Genomic DNA, 20,714 nt, shown 5'->3' on the forward strand with positions numbered 1-20,714 from the left:
TGTTTTGCTATTAAATCACTAGGAGGTCTCATTACTTGCAATTACATCTACATTTGCGAGTCATAACTAGCTCAACATGCAGTTTGAGTTATTGCAATGCATCTTTCAGTGTTATGATTAAAAATGTGTTTAAACTGAAGACTTAAATTTCTTTATTTCAATGTGTAATTTTTCAGATCTTGATTGTTTAATGGGTTATATAAAAATGCAATAATTCAAATTAAGGTATTTGCTTCCTCCCTCTTCTTCAATCTCACTACAGAAATCCCTGACATTCACTTTAATAAACAGGACTTGATTTTTCATCATATGCTGTTCCATTGCTGTGACAGAAAAGTAATCCATAACCACATAAATAAAAAAAAAAATTTAAATCTCATAAATGTACAGCATATTTCACTTTATTTGAACTGCATTACACTAGACATGCCTGGAGAACTTTTCATAAACATGCTGTATAACTATAGCGGTCAGGGGACAGATTTGGGGTCTGTGCATTTAATGTACATTTGCATCTAGACTGGAGTACAATGCAGTTGTACAAATGAAAGGAAAACTACAGTAGTATACTTTAAAGAACCAACATGAGCAGGAAGGAAATGTCCAAAGTTGAAAGAAAGACATTTCTTGTGGGAAGGGGCTGATAAAGAATGGGAGGCTGAGTCTGTGATGAATATTAAGCAAGCAAAGCAACCAAACTATAGTGCAGTTCAGTGTGACAACCCAACTGTTGGGAACACACTAAAAGTACAAATATTCAATGGAGTGCCTAGTGATGTGGAGAGAATGCACATTTTACTTATTTTAAGCAGTCAGATCATTTCATTTTTTTGAAGGATAAGGCAAGAGAATAGATAATGAAGCAGATCGTTCACACACACACACACACACACATACTCTTCACCTTTCAAATCTGCATTCACTAATTTCACTCACTTTCTCTCTCCGATCGCATACACACACACACACACACACACACACACACACACACACACACACACACACACACTTCACCCTTCAAACCTGCATTCACTCACTTTCTCTCTCCGATCGCATGCACACACACACACACTCCACCTTTCAAACCTGCATTCACTCACTTTCTCTCTCCGATCGCATACACACACACACACACACACACACACACACACACACACACACACACACACACACACACTTCACCTTTCAAACCTGCATTCACACACTTTCTCCAATCGCATACACACACACACACACACACACACACACACACACACACACACACACACACACACACACACTTTACCTTTCAAATCTGCATTCACTCACTTTTTCTCTCCAATCGCTCACACACACACACTCTTCACCTTTCAAACCTGCATTCACTCACTTTCTCTCTCCGATCGCATACACACACACACACACACACACACACACACACACACACACACACACACACACACACACACACACACTTCACCCTTCAAACCTGCATTCACTTTCTCTCTCCGATCGCGCGCGCACACACACACACACACACACACACACACACACACACACTTCACCTTTCAAACCTGCATTCACTCACTTTCTCTCTCCGATCGCATACACACACACACACACACACACTTCACCTTTCAAACCTGCATTCACTCACTTTCTCCAATCGCATACACACACACACACACACACACTTTACCTTTCAAATCTGCATTCACTCACTTTTTCTCTCCGATCGCTCACACACACACACTCTTCACCTTTCAAACCTGCATTCACTCACTTTCTCTCTCCGATCGCATACACACACACACACACACACACACACACTTCACCTTTCAAACCTGCATTCACTCACTTTCTCCGATCGCATACACACACACACACACACACTTTACCTTTCAAATCTGTATTCACTCACTTTTTCTCTCCGATCGCTCACACACACACACACACACACTCTTCACCTTTCAAACCTGCATTCACTCACTTTCTCTCTCCGATCGCATACACATACACACACACACACACACACACACACATTTGTTACCTTAAAGAAAACTTCAAAGCAAGCTGTGCAGCAACTCCCATTCTGCCTGGAAAACTCTGCAGTTTTATGGTGTAAAAGTCCGTTGAGCTTAAATCCAAAACGGCGGGCAGTCCCATTATTCAAACAGACGCGCTCCCGCATGTCCCTTGATCTTAATTCCGACAGGCTGACGGAGCTGACGTCATCGCGCACGTGATGACGTCAGCTCCAAAACCACGAAAAATGAAAAAGTCTAAAAAAAAGACGAAAAATCGGAAATGACGGCTGGGAGGTGGCGGGCCGAATCAAAACGTTTAACGGGCCGCATGTGGCCCCCGGGCCGTTGTTTGCCCATGCCTGCTCTAGATAATCCTATCTTAGACTCTACTAACATGGTTAAGTACTTGGGTATCATAGTGGATTCATCTTTGAAGTTTGCACTACTAAAAGTTACAACTAGGAAATGTTATGAACATCTTCCATTGCTTTACAGTTGAATAATGTGATTTGTGTCAAGCGTTTAGAACTTCAAATTTGAAGGTGCTTGAGCAATCCAGAAAACCTTTACCAAAAATATAGTAGGACTTGAACAGATGCCATACAGTAGAAGACTTGAACATCTGTTGCTCTATTTCATAGGGTATAGATTACTAAAGGGGGATCTAATAATATATACTTTTTTTTTGTGATGAAGTTGCGCTTGCCAGCTTTAGCACTGAATTTACTGCATGCAATTTCTGTAGAAGGGACAACAATTTAACTGTTAGACTACCTGCTGCAATTCCTTATTAAAAATATCTTTTTTTTTTTTTACCACAGAGTAGGAAAGTCCTATCATTTCCTTCCCGTACATATAAGATAGACAAACAACATGAAGAAGTGCAATAAATTATTGAACTTCTGGTTTAAGAATTTTACTTAAACTTCTGGGACAATGATTAGACAAATTCTTAAATGGCCTTCTTAGGCCCTGAGTTTGGATGCAACATCACTGAATCCTTGAATTACTGGGTAGACTACACACAAGGTGATGTGTTATGAGGCAATAGGTGATTTAAGGGAGTGAATGAGTCAATAGGTCAGTAGAAGAACTAGCTAGTTGGGCTGATGGGGCCAAAAAAAGTTGAAACAATAGTGCAGCCAGTGTTGCATAATATTGGTAAAAGATAAAATTCATAGGATAAAAATTAATTCTTTGTCAGTCTTGCAGAATGTAACAGATATAATTGATAACATATGTAGGAGATACAACGTGTAGCATGAAAGACTGCAGAAGTATCATCAGAAACAGGGAACAGCAGCATTATATATATATATATATATATATATATATATATGTGTGTGTGTGTGTATATATATATATATATATATATATATATATATATATATATATATATATATATATATATTTTTTTTTTTCCCCAAGTAGGTAACTAAGGTCTGTTTTCATCCTTAACTTGGGGCACTCTGAGAATCACCTAAATCATACAAATGTTGCAAATAATGCAAGGCTTGTCGCATAGTATGTTTCAAATAATTAAATATTTGCAAATAAGTGATTAGGTGAGCAATTGTATCTGTTGCCCAACATATTAAAAATGTTTTAGATTAACCATGTATGTTTTATGTGTAGAAGGTTTCTTGATTGCTTCAAGAATGTATACAATAGCAGTCAGGAGGTGGGGAAACTGAAAAACTGTTGTGGTCCTGTCAGCTCATAACCTTTCTACCCTTGCCCATAGTTAGCAAATGTTAATGAGCTGGAAGTAGGATCAGTGAGGGACTGTAACTGGGGACACCAATGATGTCTGAATCACGGGGTCACAGTGAGCTAGAGCCATCTTTATCCTGGTGAAGAACTTCAGGCTGAATCTTTTAAATTAGGATAAACTTCAGCTCCAGTTGAAACAAGCAGTGTCTCAAAATCTAACATAGCACAGCACATTTTCTCTATCACTATACTCAATATACCAGCAAAGAGCTACAGTTGGTTGGGCTGACTGCATCCTCTCCAATACCACTGGAAAGATTAGGCAAGTCATAGTACTACCAAAAAACCTAGGTGATCAGTGCCCTTTTAACTTCACAGTCTAGCCCTTTGCCATTCATAGTTATTGGCAGATCTGCATCTTCCTAAAAGAGCATGCTGTATACCTTGAGTTATCTGTATTTGACAATCACCTTTATATGCTTCTGTTAATGTTGAAAAGGTTTTTTAATGTCTTCCACTTTACCCTCTCAGGCATCCAAGACAGTCGTATCTCTTTAAGTGCTAGGAGGGTTAGAGCTGCCATTTGTCTCAGACTTATCAGAGAATTAAAAGTGAAAACATACAAAGATTTAAAATGGAAACTGTGGAAAGGTGCCAGTTGCCCTGAATATGAAATAATTTTTAGGCCATAAGTCAGGACTGTAGCATTGAAGTAAAAGCAGTTAAAGCAACTAACTTCATTGATAAACAACAGTCCTGTATCATCAAAGGCTATTCTGGTCCTAGATTAAGAAATTCCTGTATGACCGCCCGTACCTCCCTATGTCAAGGCCCCCCATGACTCTCAACCCTCCATTTCTCTGTAGGCCAATTAATTCCCCTTGACCATTAGCACCCAAGGATATTAGGAGAGGGAGGTAGGAGTCAGGAAATACAGTCATCGTCCAAGAAATTGTTAAGAGTTTTCAGAATACTCCAAACATCCCAGTTGACCGGAAGTGTGGTGTAGTACCTACATTGCTGACCCCAGTGTTGATGAATGCTTTCAAGTACCTGTGGCTTTTAGCTAGATTGAGGTGCAATCTTTTGGCAAGCTTATACCCCCCCCCCCCCATTTCCCATTTCCAAATGTAGGCAGTGCATTTCTCTGCCTCTCCCTCTACGCCAGTGGAACTTTTAAATTTAGGAAAAACAATCTATGGATTTAATAAGTATACGTGTGCTTTAAATGTGTGTGTTTGTAAGGAGCACTACTGGAGTGACAGGGATACTCCTTAAAATATAAGCAGTATACAGTAGAAAAATATCAACCTGTTTAAGTCATAAATCATGGATAAACACCGAAGCACAAGTTATTTTCTGTAGAAACATTCTAGCCTTTTTAAGTCAGAAGCTGCCATTGGTATTTCTATTTAATGGATACTTTGAAGAACTTAAATATTTGTTGCTTTTATACATTTTTGATTCTGTTGCTGACCAATACAGAGTCAGTAATAGTGTCCGCTGTGCATTATATTTTCAGTGTTAAAAGATATATTAAATAATACTATTTTTCTTTGCAGTTTGCAGCCATAGGACCAACAACAGCAGATGCCATGAAAGCTGAAGGACTCCATGTTAGCTGTACTGCTGAGAAACCAACTCCACAAGATTTAGCTGTTGGAATAAAAAGGGTCATTCAGTAGACAATGTGCTTTTAGGATCAGATCATAACAGGGTGATGTTAACAGACTGCACTGTTTTCAGAGTCTGTCAATAGTTAAACTTTGTATTCATGACTTTAGGCAAGGACAGTATTACAGACTGAGTTTGTTCTGCAATTCAAAGTGCAACACATTCAGTGTGAATTGAAGTATGGTGCTTTAAAGCAGCAGTCACGTCAGATAGATTTCTTTTCTTTGCATTACTTGATTAAACTCAACCTGTCATCTACTTCATTTCTCTTGTTTTGTCTTTATTTTATATATACTTGATCTTTTTTTATTAGCCTTCTAAGCCAGTTGACTGTCAACCCCTTTCTTTTCTTTCTGTTTTCTACTGCACTGCAAGATGTCCTTCAAGAATGCAACTGCAGTCATAACATATGGGTTGTCCTGCCTCAGGCAGCCCTCGGTCGGCCGGATTCCAAAGTCTGGGTCCAACGTCGGCTGATGTCGCATTTCTCTCCGACGTCAGAGCGGCTGGAGTACATAAGCGTCAGCCGACGCCATTTTCTTCAGTCTTTCTTGCCGCGCGGTGCCCGAAGCAGAAGCAGTTCGCAAGTGCCGGTCAGTCAGCTCCTGTAGAAGCAGAAGCAGTTCGCAAGTGCCGGTCGGTCAGCTCCTGTATTCTTCGATTCCGAAGTCATCAAAAAAGCTAAGTACCCCGTTGGGGACCTTTTCTTGCCTCAGCCGATGTCAGAAATTACTGAAAAAGTTAACAATTGTCTTTCTTGTGGTAAACAAATACCTCATAAGGATTTCCACTCTTACTGTCTTCCTTGCCTTGGCCCAGACCATGACGTCTCGGCCTGTGTAGCCTGTGCTCGCTTCAACAAGCGCACTCTCAGGCGCCGGGCGGAGTTCGCTGAAGATTTTTTCGACGAAAAATTTGCTTACACAATGCCGTCGGAACTTCCGACATCGCAAACTCCCAAGAAACGAAAAGACCGGGACCGACATCCTCGGCCCGCGTCTACCACCGACTCCACGCCAAAACCTATCGCGAGTGCTCCGGTTCCCTCTGAGACGGTCTCTCCTCCGCTCCGAACCGAAGACACCGCATTACCGACGACTCCGATTCCGGATATCACTCCAACGCCAGTTATTGATTTTCCTCCGGATACCGAAACCGAGGAAATGCCCGAGACCATTGCTGTAGACAAGGTCACTCCTGCATGTGGAGCTGCCAGGCCTCCTATGGCCATGTCTATTAAGGCCTACACTAGGGCTAAGGCAGCCAGCAAAACAAAACATCTTACTACTAAAACCTTACCTCAGCCTACTCCAGAGACACAAATTATGTCTATGGCTGCTGATTTAATTTCTATGATTAGAGGTTCACAGGCCCTTCCTGAGAGAGGATCCCAGCCTCCTTCTGATAAAAGGCCCCGGGTTGAACCCTCTGACCCTATTCCGTCAGATGAAGATTCTGAGGGCTCTGTCCACTCTGATAGCCAGGAAGAGCTCTTCCAGACCTATGAGGACTCGGATGCAGAGGATTCCATCCCTCGGCCTCCCCTGAGGATATTTCTTTTGGGAAGTTCTGCATACCATGAGGGAACATTTCAAGTGGCAAGGCCAGGAATATTCTGATTCCAGAAACGCCGGACTTTCCTTAAGAAGCCCCAGCACAGGCCCTTAGCTATTCCTCCTGTACTTGATGTTTTGGATGATTTATATTCTGACTCTAGTGTTACCCCTGACTCTCTTCCTCCTGCTCCAGCCAAGCCAGACAGGTATTACAGGGTCCCAGAAACACATTCCCATTTATTCAGGGCCCATACTGCTGATTTGGAAACTATTTCACAGGGGCCTAAAGGAGTTTCAGCTTCCACCTCTAAAAATCCATTGCCCTCCAACAGGGAGGCTAGGCCATTAGAGAGATGGGGCAAAAAGGTTTACACATACACTACCTTATCTATGAGAGCTTTGAATTGTCTTTTTCATATGTTACAATATCAGAATTTCCTGTTAGAAGATTTACAAAAAACATTGGCCACTCCTGATCCTTTAGACAGGAAGGCTTTGCAGGAAGCTGTACATAATACTCAGCAAGTAAGCAATCACTTCCTGCAGTGTGGATATGATGCACTGGAAGCTTCATGTAGGGCAGCTATGACAGGGGCAGTCATTCGTAGACATGCATGGTTAAAAGATCAACCTCTACCAGATCATGTAAAGGCAAAACTTCTGGATGCACCTTTGGAAAAGAACAAGCTTTTTGGTGCTAATGCTAAGGATGTGTTAAAGACCATCGAGGAAAAAGCAAAATCAGTTCAGACGGTGAAAGATTTCCTCCAGGTTCAACCCCCCAGATTCAGTAGGAATTGGCATTCAAAAAACTGGTCCTTTCCTAATCCAGAAAAGTTTCAAAGGGGTAAAAACAGACGTGGCCGAGGAAGAGGCCAATACAGAGGTCCTTACAGGGGACGACAATGGCAGCCAGGAAACCAAAGAAGCGACGCAGGGGTTTCACCTGCCCCACAGCCACAATCTCAATGACTTTCCTCTACTTCCGCCTACCAGGGAACAAATAGAAGCTCCCTTGGGCGGGAAATTATCTCTCTTTGCAGAAAATTGGCAGAGACTGACAAAGGACAAATGGATTTTGGACATTATAGACTGAGGCTACAGGTTCCATTTTCATACCTTGCCAAGAAAACAAGGCATGCCAAACCTACCACAAAACCAGAGGGCAGAGGCTATCAAGCAAATCTCTCTGCTGACTCGGATGAAAGCAATAGAAAGAGTTCCACAACAAGAACAAGGCCAGGGGTTTTACTCAAGACTGTTCCTTGTTCCAAGAAAAGAATCTCAATGGAGACCAATACTGGATTTGTCCGCATTAAACACCTTTCTCATAGTACCAAAGTTCAAAATGCTGACTCTACAGCAACTCCTTCCCATGCTGGGCAAGGGGTCTTGGCTGATTATTCTGGACCTCAAGGAGGCATACCTGCATGTCCCTATCAGACACAGCTGCAGAAGATACCTCAGATTTCTTGCAGGGCCAGAGCATTATCAATTCTCAGCATTGCCATTTGGCTTATCTACTGTGCCCAGAGTATTCACAAAATGCCTGGCTTCAGTAATTGCTCATTGCAGGCTCCAGGGGATACAAATTTACCCGTACCTGGACGACTGCCTCATACAAGCGGACGACAAATTGATGTTGACAAAAAACTTGGACTATGTCATATGATTACTTCAAGCTCTGGGATACACAGTCAACTTCCAAAAGTCAAGACTGCAGCCATCCCAGCAAATAATCTTCTTAGGAGTCAAATTAGACACAGCCTCTCAAATGGCTTACCTGACAGAAGACAAGCAAGAGAAGTTAACTTATTACTTCAAAGGTTTAGCAAAACTCACCCAGATGACTGCAAGGAGATTCCTACAGGCCCTGGGTTACATGGCATCCTGCATTCTCCTGGTTCCATTAGCAAGACTACACATGAGAAAGCTTCAATGGTACCTAAAAAGCATTTGGTCTCAGCACAGCAACAACTTGGAGACAACCATACCGCTCATTCCATGCCTACAAAAGGAATTCCTATGGTGGGCCTCGGTGAGCCAGGCAAACACAGGTATGTCATTCAAAAAACCACAGATAACACAGACCATGACCACAGATGCCTCAGACCTTGGATGGGGGGCGCACATGGAAGGCAGGTGTATACAAGGACAATGGTCTCCAAAGGAAACACATCTGCATATAACCAAAAAATATGTAGAACCTTGCTCAATACAAAAAACAGCCGTAGAAAACAGGAAATCCAATGAAGAACTCAGGCACCCGACTCTTCAGCAGTAAACACGATTTTATTACACATAAAACAGTTAAGGATTGAGCGCTTTCGTCTCCACCCTGGAGACCTCTTCAGAATCAATTCTAAACACACACACTCACATTTTTATATACATTTCAATCAAATCATTATTCAATTAAGAGTTAAAATTGAATAAAAAACTAATAAACATTAAGATTCAACAAATTATTTAAAGCAACACCAACATTAATAGTGGAATTCCATCAGTAGTATCCAGTTTTTGAAATCAATTATTAAAAAACCTAATTACTGATCCAAAGGTATAAGTTTTGTGTCAGGAATAGAAAAAGATGTATGTGTTGAAATCATATGTTTTATAATTATATTTATGTATGTTTATTTAAAAACTATTAGCTGTAAATATAGCTATTGTATTTTAATGTGTTTAAATATAAATGAGAATGTTTGTACATATATAATAAAATAAATAAATATATAATATGTAGATACGTGTATAAACCCATATATACAATTAAAATACAGATGAATATATGTATACTTATAAAAATACTATTCAGAAAATTGCTATAAATATCTCATATATATAATAAATGATATAAATACATCAGGTATATATAGTTATAAATAATATAATGTGTGTAGTTAAATTACATATAAATAAAGCCATGCCATAACTCCATGTGTTCATATAATAATAAAAAAATATATATGATTAATGAATGTATAGTAAAACAGTTGATAATATAAAACAAATGATATTAATAAAGCCTCCCACTATGGGTATCATTCAACAAATGTAGAATAATGAAATATAGAATAACAAATTGTAAAATATAAAATTTATCATGTATAGCAGCTATAATTTTGTAACTAAGAGCCATAAATTACAATGCAACTAGTTCACAAAAAATAATGTCTAAAAAGTGTAAAAAATGTTTATAAAATTGTTTAAAAACATATATATAACATACAAAGTAGTTTAGAAAATTAATTCATAGTTATTTTCATACTATGAATGTTTCTTAGGGTCCGATGCTAATATTTTTAGTGCTGGTGTAATGGATATGCAATCGTTTAATCCTTTGCCGTTACAGGCATCAAGTCTTAGCTGCCATATCATTTCCCTATATAATAATTTTGTTGTCCAATTTCCTCCTCTATCTGAATTCTCCACAATTTCCAAGGCCCAAAATTTAAAATTAGCGTTAGAACAAACCATGGAATGTCTATACAGAGCATTATTGACATTTTTGCAGTTAATATCTCTAATATGTTCGTATATTCTTCTACGTAGTTGTCTCTCAGTCTTTCCTACGTAGAAGCACCAGCAAAAAGTGCAATATGATAAATATATTAGGCCTTTGGTATAGCAGCTGCTATACTTATTAGCTTTTAAAGTGATATGTAAACTAGGCAAATAAATAGATTTTTCACCTGCTATGAATGGACATTGTGGACATCTATTGCATCTAAAAGTCCCTCTTTTCTGACTCATAGTTGATGAATTATCAGAATATTGTCTTTCTTTACCATTTTCTAAAATATTTTTTAAATTATAATTCCTTCTAAAACTATAAATAAGTCTATTTTTAAAAATATTCGTTCTAGTAGGCATGGTTTTGAACATTTCCCATACACTATTGATGCTTTTCTTCAACCATTCGATGTTGTTGTGATATGTCAGTCAAGTATGGGGTATTATTAGTAAGAGTGTAATCTCTCTGTTCTGAATTAGTCTGACTCCCCTCATTGTGTAAAGGTGTATTGTTTTCCAGTAATATGGTGCTCAATAGAGGAGTATATCTGGTATTCCTATGTGTAATAACCCATACCTTGGCTTCCTCAATCAAATCACTCGGATACCCTCTTTGTAAAAACATATTATTCAGAGTATTTAGTTCTTTCAGGAAATCATCTTCTTTGCTTGTCATTCTAGAGGCCCTGATCATCTGACCCCTTACAATATTCTTTTTCAATATAAGGGGGTGATCACTATCAAAATGCAAGTATGCATTTGAAAAATTCTCTTTCCGATATAAAGTAGATATATATTTCCTAGTTTTTTCATCTTTTGATAGTTTGACATCTAGATAATGAATACTATTCTTGTGTATCTCGTGTGAATTTCAAAAAAGAAGTACTCTCATTAATATATTCAATAAAATTGTGTATGTCTTTTTCCTCACCATTCCATAAAATTAAAATGTCATCCAGGAATCTGAAATAACTGTATAAATATTGATTATATTCAGATGTAAAGACATATTTTTTCTCCCAGAAGAGCATTACTATGTTTGCATATATGGGAGCGCAAGCAGCTCCCATTGCAACTCCTTCAATTTGATGGTAATATTCTCCTTGGAAATAAATGAAATTATTTCTTAATACCAATTCCATGTTTTCAAGAATAATGCGAAATTCCTCTGGTTTAAGTGTATCCATCTCCATAAGTATCTCTTCAAACCATACAAGACCTGTATCATGAGGTATTATAGTGAAGAGGTCTTTGACATCAATAGTTACAAAGAAAATTTTTTCATTGTAATTTAAGATCTGAAGTAGGAAGATTTCATTCGTCTGCAACCTGTGGGTATCGGATCCGATCTCGGATCCGAGCCGGCAATTCAAAAGCTTAGGCTCCGAGCTCCTAGCTCCTCCCTCTTACCCATAACCCCTTGCCAAGCCCTGACTGACCCCAGATTTCGTTTGCCGCTTTTCAAGAAGCAACGGAATTCTTGAGCTCCTGGCGTGGTTTTGAGATAAGTAGTTTTCTGACAGGAAAATTGTTAAAATTCTCTTTTTTTGTTACAAAAATAGTTAGTGTTGTGTGTGATTAAGGCTTTCCCTCCCTCTTTAGTTAATTTTTCTCGGGTTTTTCGTAGTTTGTTTGTTTGTGTGTGTGTGTGTTTAGGCCTTAGGTGTTATGTCTGAAGCCCCTAAGGCTGTCTTTTCGAAATGTACCGAGTGTGGCCATAAGCTGTCCCCAGCAGATGGCCACACTCGGTGCGTTAAATGCTTGGGGGTTGAACACCTGTCTTCTGGTTGTACCATTTGTGCAGGGTTCAACCCCCGGGCTTTAAGGGAACGGAGGTCGAAGTTAGTGCTGGCGGGTCTTTTACCCCCAGATACTGCTTCGGCCTCTGCTCCCTCCAGTCAGCAACTTGTTGCTGTGAGTTCTCCCCCTCCGGCTGGGACTCAACCTCCCTTAAAAATGCCGGAGGGGAAGGATTCTAGTAGGGAGAGACAGAAGGAGAGGCACAGGGAGAAGCACCACAAGAGGAGAGCCGAAGCTTCCAGCTCGGCTCCTCCATCTAAGCGGGCTTCCCCTGTGCCTTCTAGCCTTCCTCCTCCTCGGCTCCACTCCCCTCGGTTCTCTCCTGGACCCGAGGAGGAGGAGGCTAGCCCTTCCAGGAGGTCACCGAGGCGGTTCTCTAGGTCCGCTTGGTGGCCTCCTCTAGATCGACTTTCGATGGCGAAGCTGATATGGACCGGATGATGAGGAAATTCATCCAGGCCCAAATGCAAATGGGAGTGCTGCTAGCCCCCCCCCAACCGGGGGGGGCTTCCACCCCTTTTTTCGCCCCCGGAGCTCCTTCTCCGACCCATACCACGGGTTCGGAGCTTTCGGCGCCGTGCAGATTTGGATCCGGGGTGGGTCGGATCCGATTGGTCGGCGCACCTCGGATCCGTCCCATCCCTTGAGTGCTTCGGGTACTTCGGACCCGACCTCTCGGAGCCGAGGGCCGAGCCTCGGATCCGAGGGAGCTGGTGTGTCTTCGGCTCCGTCCAGGTCGGAGCACACTGGTCTCTCGGATCCGACGGTTTTGGCTCCGACTCCGATCCGTACGTCGGATCCGAGTGGGGGTCGGCTCTCGGGGCTTAGAGAAGCTGGCTCCCCCTCGGCTTTCAACGTTATGGAAAGGGCACTGTCGAGGACATCCGGACCCCTGGTCCCTGCCACGGCTCCATCCCGCACTCCATTGCAGTTGGGCCAGGCCCCCACCAGCCGGTCCCAGGGACAGCCCGCCTCGATGTCCCAAGTGGTTCCCTTGGAACATCCATCTGCTGAAGAGTACTCCTCGGACAGCCCCCCCGATGAAGTACCTCGGAAGCGCAAGTGCAAGAGGAGGCACATGGACTCCCCTGAGCCCGTCACTGAAGACACGGACTTGGATGAAGGGGAAGGCTCCCTAGGTCACCCCTGAGGGCGTCTCATTTGGAGACATCATGGAGATGTTAAAGATCAGTGGGGGGTGGTCTGCCCCAAGGCTTCTTCGGACGAGTCTGTGTTCTTGGAGGCATTCGAGGCGGGCCCTTCTACCTCTTGGGTGTCCCTCCTGCTGACCCCTGGTAGATCTTATATCTATCAGGGCGTGGAAGGATCCGGACACCATTGAGCCTATCCCAAAACGCCCGGACCGCATTCTTTCTCCTCCATCAGACCGCACCCACTGGAGTAAGGGTCCCCCAGTAGATGCCATGATGATGGCTGCAGCCACGAAGAGGGAATTGGCCCAGGAGAGTCCCTCCGTCCATCCTCCGGGCAAGGAGTCCCGTTCGATGGATCGAATTGGGAAGCGAGTGTTTAGTTCAGCGACCTTCTCCTTGAGAGCGCTGAACTACATGGCGATGTCATTAGGATGCAGCGAGATCTGATTAAAGATGCGCTGCATCTCCCCCGGAGTCCATCTCGAGTGAGGATAAGCAGGTTTATTCCACCCGAATGGCCACTCTAAGATCTGTGTCCAATACATCTATGCGGCTGCTGTCTCATGCTACTGAGGGAGCCGCTAGAGCCAGCGGAGCAGGCCTTGTCATGAGGCGACAGGCCTGGCTCCGCCATTGTGATTTTGCTGAGCCCTTTAAGGCGACCTTCGCGAATGCCCCTTTCGATGGTTCTGCCTTATTTGGCAAGACTGTTCGAGACACTTGTCCAGAGAGAAAAGGACGGAAGACGCTGTCTGCCGTCGGAGTCCGCTTCTCAGCTCCCCAGAGGTCCTTCTCTAAGAACCAAAAGGGACAGAAGAAGATGTGGTTCCGAAGTCGCAGCAGTCCCAACCTGCTCGGATAACCAGTCCTTCCGTGGCAGAGGAGGACGGGAGGTCGTGCCAGAGGCAGGGGGGCTCCTGGCAATTTTGGGTCCAGAGAACCCTTCTCTGAGAGACCCACGCAGCAGCCCTGAAGGGTTGCCCGGCTGTCCGTCTCTGGAGGCAGTCGGGCGGTTCGATGCACCTGACTTCTTGGGAGTCCATAACAACAGACAGTTGGGTGCTTGACTCATATCCAGAGGATATTCAATACCCCTAATCAAGATCCCCAAATCTCACAGCCTCCCAGATGTTCCACCCGACCAAAGGGAGGCGGCAGCTCTCGAAATCGAGCAGCTGCTAGGAAAAGAGCCATCCAGCACGCCCCCAGATCAAGCCGGATTAGGGTTTTACTCCAGGTTCTTTTGGTGCCAAAGAAGGCGGGGACTTAAGACCAATTTTAGACCTTTCCCTGTTGAACCTGTCAGTAACCAAGCAAAAGTTCCGGATGGTCACCCTGCAATCTATACTCCCCCTGTTGAGGAGAATGACTGGATGTGTTCCATAGACCTCAAGGATGCGTACTACCACATTCGGATGGACAGACGATCCAGGAGGTTTCTTCGCTTCGGCTGGGAGCCAGTCACTATCAGTTCAGGGTCCTCCCTTTGGTCTCACCTCAGCCCCAGGGTGTTTACCAAGGTGTTAGCGGTGATAGCGGCCCACCTGAGGCTCCAGGGATTACAGGTCTTTCCGTACCTGGACGACTGGCTCCTGACTGCATCATCAAGGCATCTTCTGTGCTCAGCCAGGGATTACTTCCTTCAACTAGCACCAAGGCTGGGCATAACGATCAACTGGGAGAAATCTTTCCTGAATCCAACTCAAATTATAGATTTCATAGGAGGAAGACTAGACACCAGATCAATGCGAGCCTTCCTCACCCCAGACCGTATCGTCAGCCTGAGGTGTCATGTGGCAGCAATCCTTCAACCGTCACCAACTGCAGCTTCGGTCCTGAGGGCCCTAGGTTCTATGGCGGCAGCTATCCCGCTTCTAATTCATGCCCGCTGCATGCGGGTCCTTCAATGGACCCTTCAAGTTCAGTGGTCTCCTCTTTGTTCGTCTCTAAACGCTCCGATTGCGGTCAGCAGAGCGTGCAGGGACTCCCTTCTGTGGTGGCTCCTTTCTCCGGAGCCCCTAGCAGGAAGACCCTTTTGCGCTGCATTTCCCCGAGCCACAGTGACCACGGACGCTTCTTGCCTCGGGTGGGGGAGGCATTCTGCGGGAAAGATTGTCCAAGGCACGTGGAATCCCACAGAGACATCATTGCATATAAATGTCCTGGAAATGAGGGCGGTGCTCCTAGCGTTGCAAGCACTTCACCACGTTCTTCCTACAGGGACTATTGCGATTCAGACAGACAACATGTCCGTAGTCTGGTATATCAACAAGCAGGGAGGAACCAGGTCTTATCCCCTTTGTCGAGAGGCCATGAGAGTCTGGGAATGGGCAATTTCCACCAAACGCTTTCTGATAGCAACGCACATTCCGGGAAAGTCCAACATCCTTGCGGACAAGCTCAGTCGCACCATCCTTTCTCCACACGAGTGGTCCCTAAACCTTCAAGTAGCGAAGAAGATTTTTGCCGTTTGGGGCAACCCTGTTGCGATCTTTTGCTTCTCCCTCAAACGCCAAATGCGACAATTTCTTCGCTCTACTTCCCCACCAGGAGTTCGAGGGATGCTCTGGTGCATGTTTGGCCTCCCGGTCTCCTTTATGCCTACCCTCCACTTCCTCTGATGCAGAGGTTTCTGCAGAAAGCCAACAGTTTGGGGAGCAGAATGATTCTCATTGCCCCATTCTGGCCTCGACAACCTTGGTTCCCTTCGTATGGTCTCACAAAATCAATCCACCATGGATTCTGGATCCAATTTGGATCTCATCTCTCACCCTCTGGGAATGCCAGTTCCCAATCTGCGGACCCTGAAGTTGACAACTTGGCTGCTCCAATTCCAACCTTAATTAGGACTCCCGGTATCTCTTCACCGGTCAAAGCAATTTTGGTGGCTGCTCATAAACCTTCTACCAGACAGGTTTATCGGAGTAAATGGAAGAGGTTCTCTATATGGGCAGGGCAGAGAACAGTGGATCCCTTTTCAGCACCTATTTCTGCGGTGCTAGAATTTCTAACAGACCTCTTTCATCAAGGGGCCAGTTCTTCCACGATTAAAGTACAATTGGCGGCTATATCGCATTATCATATTGGACAGGACACAGCTCCCTTATGACAGCGAAATTATGCAAATCCTTTCTCAAGGGAGTTTTTATTAAGACCTCCAGTCAAGGAGGTTGTACCGCCTTGGGATTTGTCTTTAGTCCTGCAGGCCCTTACTGCTCCTCCTTCGAGCCTGCAGCTTCTGCTGATTTAAAATTCCTTTCCTGGAAGACTGTCTTTCTGGTAGCTATCACTTCAGCCAGAAGGGTGTCTGAGCTTCAGGCTCTTTGTGTCAAACCGCCTTACCTTTCTTTCTTCCCTGATAGGGTGTGCCTCAGGACCAATCCATCTTTTCTTCCGAAGGTCTCTTCTGAATCCAATATTAACCAGTCAATCAATTTGCCTGTCTTTTTCCCAAGTATTCAAACAAAGGGAATACAAATTGCATTCATTGGATGTTCATAGACAATTACGTTTTTATATTAACAGGACAGCTGGCCACAGGAAATCAGATCAGCTGTTCGTCTCCTTTGCTAAATTTGCTCTGGGTAAAGCAGTGTCTAAAGTCACTCTGTCTAAATGGATTGCTAATTGCATATTGCAGGCATATGACACTTCAGGCAGACCTGCTCCTCAGAGGGTTACGGCTCATTCTACTAGGGCAGTTTCTACGTCAGCCGCCTTTAAGTCCCGTGTTTCGTTGGATGATATCTGCACGGCAGCTACTTGGGCTTTGCCTCATACTTTTATTTCTCATTACAAGGTGGATGTTGTTTCTAGAGGAAGAGCATCCTTTGGCTCAGCGGTGCTCCGGAACATCCTTCCATGATGGCCGCCCAAGATTCAGGTAGCTAGGGACTCTGTCCCACAGGTTGCAGACGAATGAAGTCTTCCTACTTCAGATTTAGAAGTTATGTACTCACCATAACGTTCCATCTGAGTAGGTGACTTCATTCGATGTAACTATCCCTCCATCCCCTGACCTTTATAGAGCGAGTATTTATGCTGTTTTAGTATACTGTGGTCAGTATTTGAGGCAAACTCAATCTGAGGTCAGTCAGGGCTTGGCAAGGGGTTATGGGTAAGAGGGAGGAGCTAGGAGCTCGGAGCCTAAGCTTTTGAATTGCCGGCTCGGATCCGAGATCGGATCCGATACCCACAGGTTGCATCCGAATGAAGTCACCTACTCAGATGGAACGTTATGGTGAGTACATAACTTCTAATTATTTATTTTTCTTAATAAGTCCCAAGAATCTATCAGTAAATGTTCATGTTTCAAATGATAACCCTTCAATTTTACGTCAATGTAAATTGCTAGTGGTTGTGTCTTTGATCCCTGTGCAGATACAATTGGTCTCATAGGGAGATCAGTGACACATTTGTGGATTTTCGGAATGCCGAAAATCGCTGGAACTATCGGTTTACTAACAATGAAAAATTCAAATAATTCTTTATCATATAGCCCTTGTAGTAAGTTATCTTCGAGAATGAAATCAATTTTGGAATATGCAATGTTTATTTCGTTATGGGATACTGTACTATAACTCTTATTGTTCAATATATTAAGCATTCTCTTTATATAGTCCCATTGGTCCATAATGACCATGCCGCCACCTTTGTCTGGTTTCATTATTCTCACCTTTTTATTTCCTTTTAATGATGCCAAAAGCTTGTTTTCTTCATCTGTTAAATTTGTTGACCCAGTATTATAGTTGTGGGGGTAATTATTTCTAATAACATTGCATACAACGTTCTCAAAACTTTGAATGTCGTGTTGAAGGGGTGGATTGTAAACACTGCGTCTTTTTAATTTTTTCGAATCATTATCACTCGTATTGTTTCCTAAAAACACAGATAAATTCAGCCTTCTAGTAAAGAGTTTTATATCTAGTATTATATTACTAATACATGGAATTTGATATGGCACGAAAGTAAAACCTTTTGTAAAAAGTTTAAAAAAAGTATCAGATATATCCATTTCTGTAAAATTAAAAATGTTAAAATCATTGTATGTACAAACTATGGAGTTGACTGTCGTATTTTTTTCTCTATTCCTAATCAAAAAACTTTGTTGAGGGGTGTTCTGATTCACATTGTATTCCACAAAACTTAAATTTAATTCCTGTACTGTCTGTAGTTCCTTGCTGCTTGTGCATATGATGGCTGATATGGGGTCCTGTTTTTTATCCTTTCTGACCTCCTCAGGCCGGGTTCCCCTAAAGGGAAATCATTAGTCTAGTATTCTTCTTGATAATTGGCCCCATTATTGTTCCTATCGTCTACAGGATGTTGATTTTGGCGTTCATCATCATTAACTTCATGTGTCCTTTCCCTATTGTGGTCAGTGTAATGTGAATAGTAATTGTATTTCCCACCCCGAACCTGGTATTGCCTATGATGAAAAATATTATCATTATAAGCATTGTTCGACTCGTAATCCTTTAAATCTCGTCTTAGCTTGGATATCTTCCTGTTGTGATTGCGTGCTGTATTGGCGTCTACATCTTGTATAGTTCTAAAGTACATTCGTTTGTATTCATCCATAGAAAACAACAAATCCTCAAATATCTCCTTGTATAATCTATCTATAATATTCTTATCTTTTTCCATTCTACTTTCATTGTACTTCATTAGTACCTTAATGACAGATAACCCACATTCATCAAAAATAGCACATATTTCCTTAAATAGTGCTCCATCTGTATCAAAATCTATATTATTTGGAAATTTAGTGATTCTAAGTCCCTTAGGTACAATGTGCTCATGAAGACATCTACTAAAATACCAATTTTCCACGGACAAACTCTTGTATTTAGTCAACAGCGTTTTAAAATATTTACATTTGTCCTTATAAGTAGTATGGTTATTGTTGGGCTGTTCCTGTTCCCTAACATTGTTACATACAAAAGATTTATTCAACCAATTGTTGAAATCCAAATTATGGTATCTATTGTAGTCTTCTTCATTCTGTTGACGAGTACGGAATTGTCCAGAATGCATTCCAGGACTAGGCCTATCTTCCTGTATATTAGATGGTTCTCTGTGACGTCCATGGGCTCCTCTCCCTGGCAAAGCATAGCCCCCAGATTTAGGGCTACTTTGTGCACAGGGGATGGAGTTCCCAGCTTCATCCTGTACATGAGTTTGTGAATGGCTTTGGATGATTTTTATTAACTCACTGAGAAGTGAATTATCACCCGACATTGTAAGTAATAGACAATAACCAAAACAGTTGTAAAATGAAAAATTATAGTACTCGAAACAAAGTTCACATCCACTAACAAAGCAATAGTCTAACAGTGTAGACAATGTACCAAAATGGCACTGCTGAAAGTGAAACTGCTAAATGTGAATGTGCTTATATTATACACCACAATAGACACTACATAAGTCTCATTCAAAATATTAGTAGAACTGTTGATATTCCTTTAAAAAAGCTTAGGATACTATTTATAAGAAATCTCAATGTAAATAACACTTTATGCAAAATACTGCAATCGTACCAGTGTATTTTTAAATAACAAGTTTGGTATTAAAACAGCCCCTGTAATTCAACACAATTGTAGAATTCCTTACAGAACTCTCTAGTGAAAGTACCTTTTTGTTCCTATGCAAGAAACATCCGTAGATAACTGTCGTTTTTGTCTTTCTTATTTGTAGCACGGACTAGTGTATAAGTAGGGCCAAAAAAGTTCCAAACAATATCGGTCATCCGTGTAAATGAACAATCAGTGCATAGGTTTCACCCGAAAGTGTATAATGTCACTGCTCCAAACACCAAACACTAAAAACTAAAATAATCTGCTGACGGTAAATGACTCCAACTGATGTAGTCGCTAAACAGCACTACACTCACAGTAAACGATAACATAAGAATATGTACAAAACTTGCTTCCGAAATCTTATTGTCAAAGAAAAAAGCATGAATAAGAGGCTACATCAACTGTAGCAACCACTGTGCTGAAAGTTCCACCGATGTAGGAAAAAGACGCCAGTATATAAAATCTTGCTTCGGACGACTTGCCTCAGGGGGTAAAGACTTGCTACCGCAACGTAACTGCAGTCGGAATACGTATTGGTTGCACACAAGACGTTAGTAAAGAAAATCAATATTTAACACGTAACAACAAGGTATAGTGTTGCTTATAGTATGTTGAATAACTTCAATTACAAGTTCTTGCTTCCGAAAAGGCGCAATTAGATGCAACATACACTGAACTGTATCATATCCGATATTGAGTGTATAATAACCAAGTCAC

At 42.2% G+C, this 20,714-nt stretch overlaps 1 protein-coding gene across 3 annotated transcripts in view; it reads left to right on the forward strand.

Moving 5' to 3' along the window:
- The window catches only part of UROS (uroporphyrinogen III synthase), a 582,635-nt gene extending 576,979 nt beyond the window's left edge, over positions 1-5,656 (forward strand). For all 3 annotated transcript variants that reach the window (XM_044056186.1, XM_044056187.1, XM_044056188.1), the window contains one exon: positions 5,282-5,656. In XM_044056186.1, coding sequence (XP_043912121.1) covers positions 5,282-5,404 — 123 coding nt within the window. In that variant the 3' untranslated portion in view covers positions 5,405-5,656. The remainder of the gene's footprint in view (positions 1-5,281) is intronic.
- Positions 5,657-20,714: the final 15,058 nt, after the last annotated feature.

This window comes from Protopterus annectens, chromosome 14.part0, assembly GCF_019279795.1.
Source record: "Protopterus annectens isolate FY-2018-M chromosome 14.part0, PAN1.0, whole genome shotgun sequence".
NCBI classification, from domain to species: Eukaryota; Metazoa; Chordata; order Ceratodontiformes; family Protopteridae; genus Protopterus; species Protopterus annectens.